This window comes from Rhinoderma darwinii, chromosome 4 (genome assembly GCF_050947455.1).
Source record: "Rhinoderma darwinii isolate aRhiDar2 chromosome 4, aRhiDar2.hap1, whole genome shotgun sequence".
Taxonomy (NCBI): Eukaryota; Metazoa; Chordata; class Amphibia; order Anura; family Rhinodermatidae; genus Rhinoderma; species Rhinoderma darwinii.
Genome location: NC_134690.1, coordinates 6,507,161 through 6,526,071, shown reverse-complemented (window position 1 = coordinate 6,526,071; position 18,911 = coordinate 6,507,161). Strand labels below are relative to the sequence as shown.

Below are 18,911 nucleotides of genomic sequence, written 5' to 3'. Positions count from 1 at the left end.
ATTATCCATCATGTAATACCATCAGGGAGGCGTCTGATTGCTCCGGATTTATTCTGCAGCAGAACAACAGCCCCAAACATCCGGCCAATGTCATTAAAAAATAGCTCCAGTGTAAAGTGGAACAAGGATTCCTGGAAGTGATGATTTGGCCCCCAGAGCACTTATCTCTACATCATGGAGTCTATCTGGGATCACATGAAGAGAAGGATATGAGGAGGCGACAACCACAGAAGTTCTGGAGCAACCTCCCGGCAGAGTTCCTGCAAAAACTGTACAAGAACCTAGAAGTGATACTGTATGAAGGCAAAGGGCGGTCACACCTAATATTGATTTGATTTTGATTTCTCTTCTGTTCATTCACTTTGTATTTTGTTAATTAATTAAAAAAAAACTAAAAAAAACTATTAACACTTCTATATATGAATCATTCTTACTTTACAGCATTATCCCACAACTGCCTAAAACTTTTGCCCGGTACTGTACATTGCACATATTTATTATACTTGGTACCAGATCTGACTACAGATTGTACACTTCTGTTCCACCGCTGTGTATGTTTACCAGGTACAGAATATTTCCTAGAATCTATATATCTCTGAGTATTTCTTCCAGGTACTTTTACTAGGTACTACCCATGGTGACTATTAATAATGTCTCTCTTATGGCACTGTCACTTGTCTGTGTAAGGTCCTGGTAGAATCTGCAGTATGGGAAGTGAAGGACGTCTGTCGCAGAGTATCACAGTCCCACATTTTCATTATCCCTTCAAGGAAGGGTGCAATTTGTCCCTGTAAAATGCATCCTGACATAAAGTGACAGATTTGGGATGAGGGAGTCTCATGTGTGTCTCACCTGCTCACACCAAGTCCATATTATGACAGGTTACATCTACGTGGATTCCAATGATGAGGATGAGGATGAGGATGATGAGCCATGTTCTACTGCTGAAAGCTCTGAGAAGAGAAGGAAGCTGGATGAGGAGGATCGCGTGTCAGGTGTGTCCAAATTAGGGACAATTTCTTATAAACAATGTTTCAATTTACGCACAGCAAGCAGTGATATTAAATATAATAGAGAACTGTAACACAGAGTATATCAGAAGAGTAGCTCACTGTGCTTATACAGCTACTGTAGAGAAAACGGGCGCGTATACTATTCTCACACAACGGTCCATCACTATCCGAGCTTCTCTTCTAAAGATGGAAAATAGGGACAATTATATGAGGCTTGAGAAAAACGTCTTAATGCGCCTCGGTCTTACCATAATAAAGCCAGAAACAGTGTCCCCATAACAGTGACAGCCACAGAGCCTTAGAGCAGAACAAGATGCAATTCCCCAATAACAGGGACAGCCACAGATGTCCCCATAATAGTGACAGCCACAGATGTCCCCATAATAGTGACAGCTAAAGATGTCCCCATAAGAGTGACAGCCACAGCACAACCATGACAGTGACAGCCTCAGATATCCCCATAACAGTGACAGCTACAGATATCTCCATAACAGTAAAATACAACAAATGACCCCATAACAGTGACAGCCACACTCTAATAATGTCTATACTTGTCAATGCTTCAGAGAGACTCCTGGAGATGACCACAAGAAGAAGTTCTCTATCAGTACTGACATTATGAGAGGAGGTTTAGATAAAATGGTGCGGGGGCGAGTAGTTGGGGTGTAGGTGTGACTGGGGGCTTTTGGGATAGAAACAACAGGTGATTTATGCAGCAGGAAATATGAATAAGCAAACTGGCCGGGCAGGAAAGAGGGACGAGGGTTTATAGGGTATAAAGGTAATAGTGGGGAAGGACAATACCTACCGACCCACAACTTCTGTATCTAAAATACTTAATTTCTGGTACCGTCATGAAACATGTGGCGCCTTGTAATCATGTAACACTGATATCACCAGACGCTGTAATCATGTAACACTGATATCACCAGACCATGTAATCATGTAACACTGATATCACCAGACCCTGTAATCATGTAACACTGATATCACCAGACCATGTAATCATGTAACACTGATATCACCAGACCCTGTAATCATGTAACACTGATATCACCAGACCCTGTAATCATGTAACACTGATATCACCAGACCCTGTAATCATGTAACACTGATATCACCAGACTATGTAATCATGTAACACTGATATCACCAGACCCTGTAATCATGTAACACTGATATCACCAGACCCTGTAATCATGTAACACTGATATCACCAGACCATGTAATCATGTAACACTGATATCACCAGACCCTGTAATCATGTAACACTGATATCACCAGACCCTGTAATCATGTAACACTGATATCACCAGACCCTGTAATCATGTAACACTGATATCACCAGACCATGTAATCATGTAACACTGATATCACCAGACCCTGTAATCATGTAACACTGATATCACCAGACCCTGTAATCATGTAACACTGATATCACCAGACCCTGTAATCATGTAACACTGATATCACCAGACCCTGTAATCATGTAACACTGATATCACCAGACCCTGTAATCATGTAACACTGATATCACCAGACCTTGTAATCATGTAACACTGATATCACCAGACCCTGTAATCATGTAACACTGATATCACCAGACCCTGTAATCATGTAACACTGATATCGCCAGAGCCTGTAATCATGTAACACTGATATCACCAGACCCTGTAATCATGTAACACTGATATCACCAGACCCTGTAATCATGTAACACTGATATCACCAGACCCTGTAATCATGTAACACTGATATCACCAGACCCTGTAATCATGTAACACTGATATCACCAGACCCTGTAATCATGTAACACTGATATCTCCAGACCCTGTAATCATGTAACACTGATATCACCAGACCCTGTAATCATGTAACACTGATATCACCAGACCCTGTAATCATGTAACACTGATATCACCAGACCTTGTAATCATGTAACACTGATATCACCAGACCCTGTAATCATGTAACACTGATATCACCAGACCCTGTAATCATGTAACAGTGATATCACCAGACCATGTAATCATGTAACACTGATATCACCAGACCATGTAATCATGTAACACTGATATCACCAGACCCTGTAATCATGTAACACTGATATCACCAGACCCTGTAATCATGTAACAGTGATATCACCAGACCATGTAATCATGTAACACTGATATCACCAGACCATGTAATCATGTAACACTGATATCACCAGACCCTGTAATCATGTAACACTGATATCACCAGACCCTGTAATCATGTAACACTGATATCACCAGACCATGTAATCATGTAACACTGATATCACCAGACCCTGTAATCATGTAACACTGATATCACCAGACCTTGTAATCATGTAACACTGATATCACCAGACCTTGTAATCATGTAACACTGATATCACCAGACCCTGTAATCATGTAACACTGATATCACCAGACCATGTAATCATGTAACACTGATATCACCAGACCTTCTAATCATGTAACACCGATATCACCAGACCATGTAATCATGTAACACTGATATCACCAGACCCTGTAATCATGTAACACTGATATCACCAGACTCTGTAATCATGTAACACTGATATCACCAGACTCTGTAATCATGTAACACTGATATCACCAGACCCTGTAATCATGTAACACTGATATCACCAGACCCTGTAATCATGTAACACTGATATCACCACACCCTGTAATCATGTAACACTGATATCACCAGACCATGTAATCATGTAACACTGATATCACCAGACCCTGTAATCATGTAACACTGATATCACCAGACCCTGTAATCATGTAACACTGATATCACCAGACCCTGTAATCATATAACACTGATATCACCAGACCCTGTAATCATGTAACACTGATATCACCAGACGCTGTTATCATGTAACACTGATATCACCAGACCATGTAATCATGTAACACTGATATCACGAGACCCTGTAATCATGTAACACTGATATCACCAGACCATGTAATCATGTAACACTGATATCACCAGACCCTGTAATCATGTAACACTGATATCACCAGACCCTGTAATCATGTAACACTGATATCACCAGACCCTGTAATCATGTAACACTGATATCACCAGACCCTGTAATCATGTAACACTGATATCACCAGACTATGTAATCATGTAACACTGATATCACCAGACCCTGTAATCATGTAACACTGATATCACCAGACCCTGTAATCATGTAACACTGATATCACCAGACTCTGTAATCATGTAACACTGATATCACCAGACTCTGTAATCATGTAACACTGATATCACCAGACCCTGTAATCATGTAACACTGATATCACCAGACCATGTAATCATGTAACACTGATATCACCAGACCCTGTAATCATGTAACACTGATATCACCAGACCATGTAATCATGTAACACTGATATCACCAGACCATGTAATCATGTAACACTGATATCACCAGACCCTGTAATCATGTAACACTGATATCACCAGACTCTGTAATCATGTAACACTGATATCACCAGACCCTGTAATCATGTAACACCGATATCACCAGACCCTGTAATCATGTAACACTGATATCACCAGACTCTGTAATCATGTAACACTGATATCACCAGACCCTGTAATCATGTAACACTGATATCACCAGACTCTGTAATCATGTAACACTGATATCACCAGACCCTGTAATCATGTAACACTGATATCACCAGACCCTGTAATCATGTAACACTGATATCACCAGACCCTGTAATCATGTAACACTGATATCAACAGACCTTGTAATCATGTAACACTGATATCACCAGACCTTGTAATCATGTAACACTGATATCACCAGACCATGTAATTATGAAACACTGATATCACCAGACCCTGTAATCATGTAACACTGATATCACCAGACCTTGTAATCATGTAACACTGATATCACCAGACCATGTAATCATGAAACACTGATATCACCAGACCATGTAATCATGTAACACTGATATCACCAGACCTTATAATCATGTAACACTGATATCACCAGACCCTGTAATCATGTAACACTGATATCACCAGACCCTGTAATCATGTAACACCGATATCACCAGACCTTGTAATCATGTAACACTGATATCACCAGACCCTGTAATCATGTAACACTGATATCACCAGACCCTGTAATCATGTAACACTGATATCACCAGACCCTGTAATCATGTAACACTGATATCACCAGACCCTGTAATCATGTAACACTGATATCACCAGACCATGTAATCATGTAACACTGATATCACCAGACCCTGTAATCATGTAACACTGATATCACCAGACCCTGTAATCATGTAACACTGATATCACCAGACCCTGTAATCATGTAACACTGATATCACCAGACCATGTAATCATGTAACACTGATATCACCAGACCCTGTAATCATGTAACACTGATATCACCAGACCCTGTAATCATGTAACACTGATATCACCAGAGCCTGTAATCATGTAACACCGATATCACCAGACCTTGTAATCATGTAACACTGATATCACCAGACCTTGTAATCATGTAACACTGATATCACCAGACCCTGTAATCATGTAACACTGATATCACCAGACCCTGTAATCATGTAACACTGATATCACCAGACCCTGTAATCATGTAACACTGATATCACCAGACCCTGTAATCATGTAACACTGATATCACCAGAGCCTGTAATCATGTAACACTGATATCACCAGAGCCTGTAATCATGTAACACTGATATCACCAGACCTTGTAATCATGTAACACTGATATCACCAGACCCTGTAATCATGTAACACTGATATCACCAGACCCTGTAATCATGTAACAGTGATATCACCAGACCATGTAATCATGTAACACTGATATCACCAGACCCTGTAATCATGTAACACTGATATCACCAGACCATGTAATCATGTAACACTGATATCACCAGACCCTGTAATCATGTAACACTGATATCACCAGACCATGTAATCATGTAACACTGATATCACCAGACCCTGTAATCATGTAACACTGATATCACCAGACCATGTAATCATGTAACACTGATATCACCAGACCCTGTAATCATGTAACACTGATATCACCAGACCATGTAATCATGTAACACTGATATCACCAGACCCTGTAATCATGTAACACTGATATCACCAGACCTTGTAATCATGTAACACTGATATCACCAGACCTTGTAATCATGTAACACTGATATCACCAGACCCTGTAATCATGTAACACTGATATCACCAGACCATGTAATCATGTAACACTGATATCACCAGACCTTCTAATCATGTAACACCGATATCACCAGACCCTGTAATCATGTAACACTGATATCACCAGACCTTCTAATCATGTAACACCGATATCACCAGACCCTGTAATCATGTAACACTGATATCACCAGACCATGTAATCATGTAACACCGATATCACCAGACCTTGTAATCATGTAACACTGATATCACCAGACCCTGTAATCATGTAACACTGATATCACCAGACTATGTAATCATGTAACACTGATATCACCAGACCATGTAATCATGTAACACTGATATCACCAGACCCTGTAATCATGTAACACTGATATCACCAGAGCCTGTAATCATGTAACACTGATATCACCAGACCCTGTAATCATGTAACACTGATATCACCAGACCCTGTAATCATGTAACACTGATATCACCAGACCCTGTAATCATGTAACACTGATATCACCAGACCCTGTAATCATGTAACACTGATATCACCAGACCATGTAATCATGTAACACTGATATCACCAGACCCTGTAATCATGTAACACTGATATCACCAGACCCTGTAATCATGTAACACTGATATCACCAGACCTTGTAATCATGTAACACCGATATCACCAGACCCTGTAATCATGTAACACTGATATCACCAGACCCTGTAATCATGTAACACTGATATCACCAGACCCTGTAATCATGTAACACTGATATCACCAGACCCTGTAATCATGTAACACTGATATCACCAGACCTTGTAATCATGTAACACCGATATCACCAGACCCTGTAATCATGTAACACTGATATCACCAGACCCTGTAATCATGTAACACTGATATCACCAGACCCTGTAATCATGTAACACTGATATCACCAGACCATGTAATCATGTAACACTGATATCACCAGACCTTGTAATCATGTAACACCGATATCACCAGACCTTGTAATCATGTAACACTGATATCACCAGACCCTGTAATCATGTAACACTGATATCACCAGACCCTGTAATCATGTAACACTGATATCACCAGACCCTGTAATCATGTAACACTGATATCACCAGACCTTGTAATCATGTAACACTGATATCACCAGACCCTGTAATCATGTAACACTGATATCACCAGACCATGTAATCATGTAACACTGATATCACCAGACCATGTAATCATGTAACACTGATATCACCAGACCCTGTAATCATGTAACACTGATATCACCAGACCCTGTAATCATGTAACACTGATATCACCAGACCCTGTAATCATGTAACACTGATATCACCAGACCCTGTAATCATGTAACACTGATATCACCAGACCATGTAATCATGTAACACTGATATCACCAGACCCTGTAATCATGTAACACTGATATCGCCAGACTCTGTAATCATGTAACACTGATATCACCAGACCCTGTAATCATGTAACACTGATATCACCAGACCATGTAATCATGTAACACTGACATTACCAGACCCTGTAATCATGTAACACTGATATCACCAGACCCTGTAATCATGTAACACTGATATCACCAGACCCTGTAATCATGTAACACTGATATCACCAGACCCTGTAATCATGTAACACTGATATCACCAGACCCTGTAATCATGTAACACTGATATCACCAGACCCTGTAATCATGTAACACTGATATCACCAGACCCTGTAATCATGTAACACTGATATCACCAGACCCTGTAATCATGTAACACTGATATCACCAGACCCTGTAATCATGTAACACTGATATCACCAGACCCTGTAATCATGTAACACTGATATCACCAGACCCTGTAATCATGTAACACTGATATCACCAGACCCTGTAATCATGTAACACTGATATCACCAGACCATGTAATCATGTAACACTGATATCACCAGACCCTGTAATCATGTAACACTGATATCACCAGACCTTGTAATCATGTAACACTGATATCACCAGACCTTGTAATCATGTAACAGTGATATCACCAGACCCTGTAATCATGTAACACTGATATCACCAGACCATGTAATCATGTAACACTGATATCACCAGACCCTGTAATCATGTAACACTGATATCACCAGACCCTGTAATCATGTAACACTGATATCACCAGACCCTGTAATCATGTAACACTGATATCACCAGACCCTGTAATCATGTAACACTGATATCACCAGACCTTGTAATCATGTAACACTGATATCACCAGACCTTGTAATCATGTAACACTGATATCACCAGACCATGTAATCATGTAACACTGATATCACCAGACCCTGTAATCATGTAACACTGATATCACCAGACCCTGTAATCATGTAACACTGATATCACCAGACCCTGTAATCATGTAACACTGATATCACCAGACCCTGTAATCATGTAACACTGATATCACCAGACCCTGTAATCATGTAACACTGACATCACCAGACCCTGTAATCATGTAACACTGATATCACCAGACCCTGTAATCATGTAACACTGATATCACCAGACCCTGTAATCATGTAACACTGATATCACCAGACCCTGTAATCATGTAACACTGATATCACCAGACCCTGTAATCATGTAACACTGATATCACCAGACCTTGTAATCATGTAACACTGATATCACCAGACCCTGTAATCATGTAACACCGATATCACCAGACCTTGTAATCATGTAACACTGATATCACCAGACCCTGTAATCATGTAACACTGATATCACCAGACCCTGTAATCATGTAACACTGATATCACCAGACCCTGTAATCATGTAACACTGATATCACCAGACCATGTAATCATGTAACACTGATATCACCAGACCTTGTAATCATGTAACACCGATATCACCAGACCTTGTAATCATGTAACACTGATATCACCAGACCCAGTAATCATGTAACACTGATATCACCAGACCCTGTAATCATGTAACACTGATATCACCAGACCATGTAATCATGTAACACCGATATCACCAGACCCTGTAATCATGTAACACTGATATCACCAGACCCTGTAATCATGTAACACCGATATCACCAGACCCTGTAATCATGTAACACTGATATCTCCAGACCCTGTAATCATGTAACACTGATATCACCAGACCCTGTAATCATGTAACACTGATATCACCAGACCCTGTAATCATGTAACACTGATATCACCAGACCCTGTAATCATGTAACACTGATATCACCAGACCTTGTAATCATGTAACACTGATATCACCAGACCCTGTAATCATGTAACACTGATATCACCAGACCCTGTAATCATGTAACACTGATATCTCCAGACCCTGTAATCATGTAACACTGATATCACCAGACCCTGTAATCATGTAACACTGATATCACCAGACCCTGTAATCATGTAACACTGATATCACCAGACCCTGTAATCATGTAACACTGATATCACCAGACCTTGTAATCATGTAACACTGATATCACCAGACCATGTAATCATGTAACACTGATATCACCAGACCATGTAATCATGTAACACTGATATCACCAGACCCTGTAATCATGTAACACTGATATCACCAGACCTTGTAATCATGTAACACTGATATCACCAGACCCTGTAATCATGTAACACTGATATCACCAGACCCTGTAATCATGTAACACTGATATCACCAGACCCTGTAATCATGTAACACTGATATCACCAGACCCTGTAATCATGTAACACTGATATCACCAGACCCTGTAATCATGTAACACTGATATCACCAGACCCTGTAATCATGTAATACTGATATCACCAGACCCTGTAATCATGTAACACTGATATCACCAGACCTTGTAATCATGTAACACTGATATCACAAGACCCTGTAATCATGTAACACTGATATCACCAGACCCTGTAATCATGTAACACTGATATCACCAGACCCTGTAATCATGTAACACTGATATCACCAGACCCTGTAATCATGTAACACTGATATCACCAGACCATGTAATCATGTAACACTGATATCACCAGACCTTGTAATCATGTAACACTGATATCACCAGACCCAGTAATCATGTAACACTGATATCACCAGACCCTGTAATCATGTAACACTGATATCACCAGACCATGTAGTCATGTAACACTGATATCACCAGACCTTGTAATCATGTAACACTGATATCACCAGACCTTGTAATCATGTAACACTGATATCACCAGACCTTGTAATCATGTAACACTGATATCACCAGACCCTGTAATCATGTAACACTGATATCACCAGACCATGTAATCATGTAACACTGATATCACCAGACCCTGTAATCATGTAACACTGATATCACCAGACCCTGTAATCATGTAACACTGATATCACCAGACCCTGTAATCATGTAACACTGATATCACCAGACCATGTAATCATGTAACACTGATATCACCAGACCCTGTAATCATGTAACACTGATATCACCAGACCCTGTAATCATGTAACACTGATATCACCAGACCCTGTAATCATGTAACACTGATATCACCAGACCCTGTAATCATGTAACACTGATATCACCAGAACCTGTAATCATGTAACACTGACATCACCAGACCCTGTAATCATGTAACACTGATATCACCAGACCCTGTAATCATGTAACACTGATATCACCAGACCATGTAATCATGTAACACTGATATCACCAGACCCTGTAATCATGTAACACTGATATCACCAGACCCTGTAATCATGTAACACTGATATCACCAGACCCTGTAATCATGTAACACTGATATCACCAGACCTTGTAATCATGTAACACTGATATCACCAGACCCTGTAATCATGTAACACTGATATCACCAGACCCTGTAATCATGTAACACTGATATCACCAGACCCTGTAATCATGTAACACTGATATCACCAGACCCTGTAATCATGTAACACTGATATCACCAGACCCTGTAATCATGTAACACTGATATCATCAGACCATGTAATCATGTAACACTGATATCACCAGACCCTGTAATCATGTAACACTGATATCACCAGACCCTGTAATCATGTAACACTGATATCACCAGACCATGTAATCATGTAACACTGATATCACCAGACCATGTAATCATGTAACACTGATATCACCAGACCCTGTAATCATGTAACACTGATATCACCAGACCCTGTAATCATGTAACACTGATATCACCAGACCCTGTAATCATGTAACACGGATATCACCAGACCCTGTAATCATGTAACACTGATATCACCAGACCATGTAATCATGTAACACTGACATCACCAGACCCTGTAATCATGTAACACTGATATCACCAGACCCTGTAATCATGTAACACTGATATCACCAGACCCTGTAATCATGTAACACTGATATCACCAGACCCTGTAATCATGTAACACTGATATCACCAGACCCTGTAATCATGTAACACTGATATCACCAGACCCTGTAATCATGTAACACTGATATCACCAGACCCTGTAATCATGTAACACTGATATCACCAGACCCTGTAATCATGTAACACTGATATCACCAGACCTTGTAATCATGTAACACTGATATCACCAGACCCTGTAATCATGTAACACTGATATCACCAGACCATGTAATCATGTAACACTGATATAACCAGACCCTGTAATCATGTAACACTGATATCACCAGACTCTGTAATCATGTAACACTGATATCACCAGACCTTGTAATCATGTAACACTGATATCACCAGACCTTGTAATCATGTAACACTGATATCACCAGACTCTGTAATCATGTAACACTGATATCACCAGACCCTGTAATCATGTAACACTGATATCACCAGACCCTGTAATCATGTAACACTGACATCACCAGACCCTGTAATCATGTAACACTGATATCACCAGACCCTGTAATCATGTAACACTGATATCACCAGACCCTGTAATCATGTAACACTGACATCACCAGACCCTGTAATCATGTAACACTGATATCACCAGACCCTGTAATCATGTAACACTGATATCACCAGACCCTGTAATCATGTAACACTGATATCACCAGACCCTGTAATCATGTAACACTGACATCACCAGACCCTGTAATCATGTAACACTGATATCACCAGACCTTGTAATCATGTAACACTGATATCACCAGACCCTGTAATCATGTAACACTGATATCACCAGACCTTGTAATCATGTAACACTGATATCACCAGACCATGTAATCATGTAACACTGATATCACCAGACCCTGTAATCATGTAACACTGATATCACCAGACCCTGTAATCATGTAACAGTGATATCACCAGACCATGTAATCATGTAACACTGATATCACCAGACCCTGTAATCATGTAACACTGATATCACCAGACCTTGTAATCATGTAACACTGATATCACCAGACAATGTAATCATGTAACACTGATATCACCAGACCCTGTAATCATGTAACACTGATATCACCAGACCATGTAATCATGTAACACTGATATCACCAGACCCTGTAATCATGTAACACTGATATCACCAGACCCTGTAATCATGTAACACTGATATCACCAAACCATGTAATCATGTAACACTGATATCACCAGACCCTGTAATCATGTAACACTGATATCACCAGACCCTGTAATCATGTAACACTGATATCACCAGACCCTGTAATCATGTAACACTGATATCACCAGACCCTGTAATCATGTAACACTGATATCACCAGACCCTGTAATCATGTAACACTGATATCACCAGACCCTGTAATCATGTAACACTGATATCACCAGACCCTGTAATCATGTAACACTGATATCACCAGACCCTGTAATCATGTAACACTGATATCACCAGACCCTGTAATCATGTAACACTGATATCACCAGACCCTGTAATCATGTAACACTGATATCACCAGACCATGTAATCATGTAACACTGATATCACCAGACCCTGTAATCATGTAACACTGATATCACCAGACTATGTAATCATGTAACACTGATATCACCAGACCATGTAATCATGTAACACTGATATCACCAGACCATGTAATCATGAAACACTGATATCACCAGACCCTGTAATCATGTAACACTGATATCACCAGACCCTGTAATCATGTAACACTGATATCACCAGACCCTGTAATCATGTAACACTGATATCACCAGACCCTGTAATCATGTAACACTGATATCACCAGACCCTGTAATCATGTAACACTGATATCACCAGACCCTGTAATCATGTAACACTGATATCACCAGACCCTGTAATCATGTAACACTGATATCACCAGACCCTGTAATCATGTAACACTGATATCACCAGACCTTGTAATCATGTAACACTGATATCACCAGACCCTGTAATCATGTAACACTGATATCACCAGACCCTGTAATCATGTAACACTGACATCACCAGACCCTGTAATCATGTAACACTGATATCACCAGACCCTGTAATCATGTAACACTGATATCACCAGACCCTGTAATCATGTAACACTGACATCACCAGACCCTGTAATCATGTAACACTGATATCACCAGACCCTGTAATCATGTAACACTGATATCACCAGAGCCTGTAATCATGTAACACTGACATCACCAGACCCTGTAATCATGTAACACTGATATCACCAGACCTTGTAATCATGTAACACTGATATCACCAGACCCTGTAATCATGTAACACTGATATCACCAGACCCTGTAATCATGTAACACCGATATCACCAGACCCTGTAATCATGTAACACTGATATCACCAGACCCTGTAATCATGTAACACTGATATCACCAGACCATGTAATCATGTAACACTGATATCACCAGACCATGTAATCATGTAACACTGATATCACCAGACCCTGTAATCATGTAACACTGATATCACCAGACCCTGTAATCATGTAACACTGATATCACCAGACCATGTAATCATGTAACACTGACATCACCAGACCCTGTAATCATGTAACACTGATATCACCAGACCCTGTAATCATGTAACACTGATATCACCAGACCCTGTAATCATGTAACACTGATATCACCAGACCCTGTAATCATGTAACACTGATATCACCAGACCCTGTAATCATGTAACACTGATATCACCAGACCCTGTAATCATGTAACACTGATATCACCAGACCATGTAATCATGTAACACTGATATCACCAGACAATGTAATCATGTAACACTGATATCACCAGACCTTGTAATCATGTAACACTGATATCACCAGACCATGTAATCATGTAACACTGATATCACCAGACCCTGTAATCATGTAACACTGATATCACCAGACCCTGTAATCATGTAACACTGATATCACCAGACCCTGTAATCATGTAACACCGATATCACCAGACCCTGTAATCATGTAACACTGATATCACCAGACCCTGTAATCATGTAACACTGATATCACCAGACCTTGTAATCATGTAACACTGATATCACCAGACCCTGTAATCATGTAACACCGATATCACCAGACCCTGTAATCATGTAACACTGATATCACCAGACCCTGTAATCATGTAACACTGATATCACCAGACCCTGTAATCATGTAACACTGATATCACCAGACCCTGTAATCATGTAACACTGATATCACCAGACCATGTAATCATGTAACACTGATATCACCAGACCTTGTAATCATGTAACACTGATATCACCAGACCCTGTAATCATGTAACACTGATATCACCAGACCCTGTAATCATGTAACACTGATATCACCAGACCCTGTAATCATGTAACACTGATATCACCAGACCTTGTAATCATGTAACACTGATATCACCAGACCCTGTAACCATGTAACACTGATATCACCAGACCCTGTAATCATGTAACACTGATATCACCAGACCCTGTAATCATGTAACACTGATATCACCAGACCCTGTAATCATGTAACACTGATATCACCAGACCCTGTAATCATGTAACACTGATATCACCAGACCATGTAATCATGTAACACTGATATCACCAGACCATGTAATCATGTAACACTGATATCACCAGACCCTGTAATCATGTAACACTGATATCACCAGACCCTGTAATCATGTAACACTGATATCACCAGACCCTGTAATCATGTAACACTGATATCACCAGACCCTGTAATCATGTAACACTGATATCACCAGACCCTGTAATCATGTAACACTGATATCACCAGACCCTGTAATCATGTAACACTGATATCACCAGACCCTGTAATCATGTATCACTGATATCACCAGACCCTGTAATCATGTAACACTGATATCACCAGACCCTGTAATCATGTAACACTGATATCACCAGACCATGTAATCATGTAACACTGATATCACCAGACCCTGTAATCATGTAACACTGATATCACCAGACCATGTAATCATGTAACACTGATATCACCAGACCTTGTAATCATGTAACAAATGTAAGATTTATCACTTATAGATGAACGGATGTATTTATCTTTCTTATAGTCGATTATATTTATGTGTCTGATGATGAATCGTATCTCGGGGAGACAGAGAAGAGAAGAATAGATCTGCGGATCCGAGGTTTGTCCATCTGATCGTTAGGATCATTCAGTCATCTGATCCCTTTAGGAAGCTGCAGAGGTGGAATGAGTCTTATACATACATTCAATAGGACAGCGCCCCCTGGAGCATCATCAATGTCCTGTCACCAAGAACGTGTCCTATATCTGCCCATTAAACTTGGTGCCAGATGTGGTCTTCTTCTTCTTCTTCTTATACATGGCATCAGTCACAGTTCTGCATATTGGATGCTGATATGATTGAAGATTCTGCATATGCACCAGGTATAGCAGCCGACCAGAAATAAATTCTGAGTGATATAAATCCTTCGAGCTCAGTGACCAAGTAATAAAATGACATTACCAGCAAATCCATGCCTGGTATAAGGTATGAAAACATTTCCACCACGTGGTTTTCTTGGCACAATATCGACTGCTGTATGTTCATTATTGGTACATGAGACACATATCTGGCGCCGGGTGTCTGATGTTAGTGCACAGCTGAATTCTGGAAAACCGGTGGTGTACCACTAATGGAAGCAAACCATGCAGCTGCACCGAGGCCCAAGGGGACCCTGCTATTATTATGTTTCTGATATGGCCACCTGTTGATCCCTGTGCCCACAGACAATGCTGCCTGCATGTAAGACGAAGGGATGGGCACCCTGCTTTTCTCAAGATCAGGTCGGGTGCTTCAGACTACAGGGTTATAATTTTTTGCTGGTCTCTCTTGGGAGTGGGGAAATGTTGACTTTCTATGGGACATTATGTTATATTTGGCACCAGATATTCCTTGCACATATTTGTTGTACTTGGCGCCAGATATGACTCTACAGATTGGCAGCTGGTATGTTCCACATCTATATGAAAATATCTTCTCTCTGCCACTCGTCTGTGTAAGGTCCTCGTAGCATCTGCAGGTAACATGTGCAGTAATCACAATCATTATTAATGCCTCCGCCCTTGTCTATAATATTATAACATGGGCACAGATTTTGTAGGCATACACAGCAGCCACCAGGTATAACATGGGCACAGATTTAAGTTTTTTGTATTTATATTTTTCAGAAAAACTCTTTGATGAAGTGAGACAGGAGGTGAGAAGAATGGAAGGTAAGGAATGGATCTTCTGTCTCTAGAGGTTGTAGCAATAGCGGGTGCAGAGATAGTAGTCACCCCGCCCTGGCGCCGGAGGGGGAGACACTGGTATTATAAATGGCACATGGTTGGTGGGGGGCGTGTTACAAATTTTGCATTGGGGTCCAGGAGCTTCACGTTACCCCTCCGCCTGTCAAAACAACCTGTACTAATAATAAGTTCTGCAGATCAATCGGCAATTGCCCCAAGCATTGCAGGAAATGACATGACGGAAGTGCAGGAGTCAGAAAACACGTGACGCCGGGCACCAATGTCCCTCAGATCTGTCAGGCAAATCTACCTCATTTATACAGACACAGGAACAGAAGACGTATCGCTACAGAGCCAGGCAGATTTACCAGAGGGATCTGACTGTCCCAGAATCCTCCTTGCTAACCCCCTGTCTTCAGTTAAGATGGGTGACAACAGGGGTCACTGGTTTCCTATGGTTGTAATGGTTTTCTGACTCCGCACAAGGACGAAAAGTACTGACGACCTCTTGACCTTGACACTTCTTCTCTTCTAGATTTTTGTCTCGCCTGTGGAGACCTGAATATCACCGACCTGCACCCCCTCTTTATTGGGGGCCTGTGCAGTAGATGTACGGTAATTATCATACTATGGACTTTACAGGTCACTGCACTGATGTGGAGCTTGTATGACCCATCTAATATACAGAGGTCATGAGCACCGGGGGGATATATCACTGCTGGCACCTAGATCACCCTCATATACCGACTGTCTGCTCTGCTCTCTCCCATGTAGAGCTGGTTCCTGAGCTGGGGGTATCATATTGATGATGAAGGACGGCAGAGTTACTGTAGTATTTGCTGCTCCGGACAGAAGATACTAATATGCAATGACAGGAGCTGTTGGAGGTGAGAGACGTGCTGTAATACATGATAGTGACCACTAGAGGGAGACCCAGGCATCTTCACACTCTTAATATAAAAACTACATTTTATTACATATTAGAATGTACAGTATGATTCTATAAGAATGTGGTGCCTGTTCTGTCCAGCAGGTGGCGATAAAGCTTATCCTTTCTGTACACTACTGTGGAAAGAGATGCACTGCCACCTACTGCCCATACTAGGTATTGTCTTCTTGAATTCCTGTAATTTAAAGGATTTCTCCACAGGTTTTCACCTTCAAACTCTTGATAGTATCTCCTGTAACACTGAATGCTGACTGACCCCAATCCAGTGCACAGTTACCAAGCAGCAGTTCACTTTTTGTTGCCCAGAGATGACAACATTTTGTAATATTATGTGGAAAATCCATGAGAAAGCAAAGTTTACATTTACAACCTTTCACAGATCAAATCTACGAAAATGTTCAGTATTTTTAAAATGTTTTGCTTCATTAAACTGATCGAGAAAAACATCATTATACTCTAGTCCCATCCAGAGCTGCATTCACAATTCTGCTGTTACCACAAACCAATGCAATGTGGGAGCTCAGATCACAATTAGAGATAAGGTCACTAGGTCACAAGTTAAACCGCTGACTGTTTCCAGCTATGAATATGGATGGATAGAGACACAATATAAGAGTTCGGAGGTTTGAACAAAAATGTTCCTGGGTCAGCCTCAGGGAGGACAATAAAACTGCTCCATCTGTATATCCCATGACTGACATGTCTTTCTTGCAGCTACTTCTCAGGCAGGAGCTACGTTAATTTCACATGACACCTGAGTAGGAAGAGAAGCTAGCTACTTCCTCCCTCACTGATTTCACCACTGGACTATTTTTCCCAGAATTCCTTCTTTTTTTATTTGTAACTTTATAGGCCATATATGATGGTGAAGTTTCTGCCCTGGTCTGATCCCTCATCCCTCATCTCATCCCTTATGGACATTTGGTCACTGACACAAG

General features: G+C 40.6%; 1 protein-coding gene across 1 annotated transcript in view; it reads left to right on the top strand.

Moving 5' to 3' along the window:
* The window catches only part of LOC142759216 (DNA (cytosine-5)-methyltransferase 3A-like), a 65,989-nt gene that overhangs the window by 8,881 nt on the left and 38,197 nt on the right, over positions 1 to 18,911 (top strand). Inside the window, exons 5-9 of the mRNA XM_075861169.1 lie at positions 882 to 995; positions 15,841 to 15,918; positions 16,965 to 17,009; positions 17,560 to 17,639; positions 17,799 to 17,911. Of these exons, the coding sequence (XP_075717284.1) occupies positions 882 to 995; positions 15,841 to 15,918; positions 16,965 to 17,009; positions 17,560 to 17,639; positions 17,799 to 17,911 (430 nt within the window). The remainder of the gene's footprint in view (positions 1 to 881; positions 996 to 15,840; positions 15,919 to 16,964; positions 17,010 to 17,559; positions 17,640 to 17,798; positions 17,912 to 18,911) is intronic.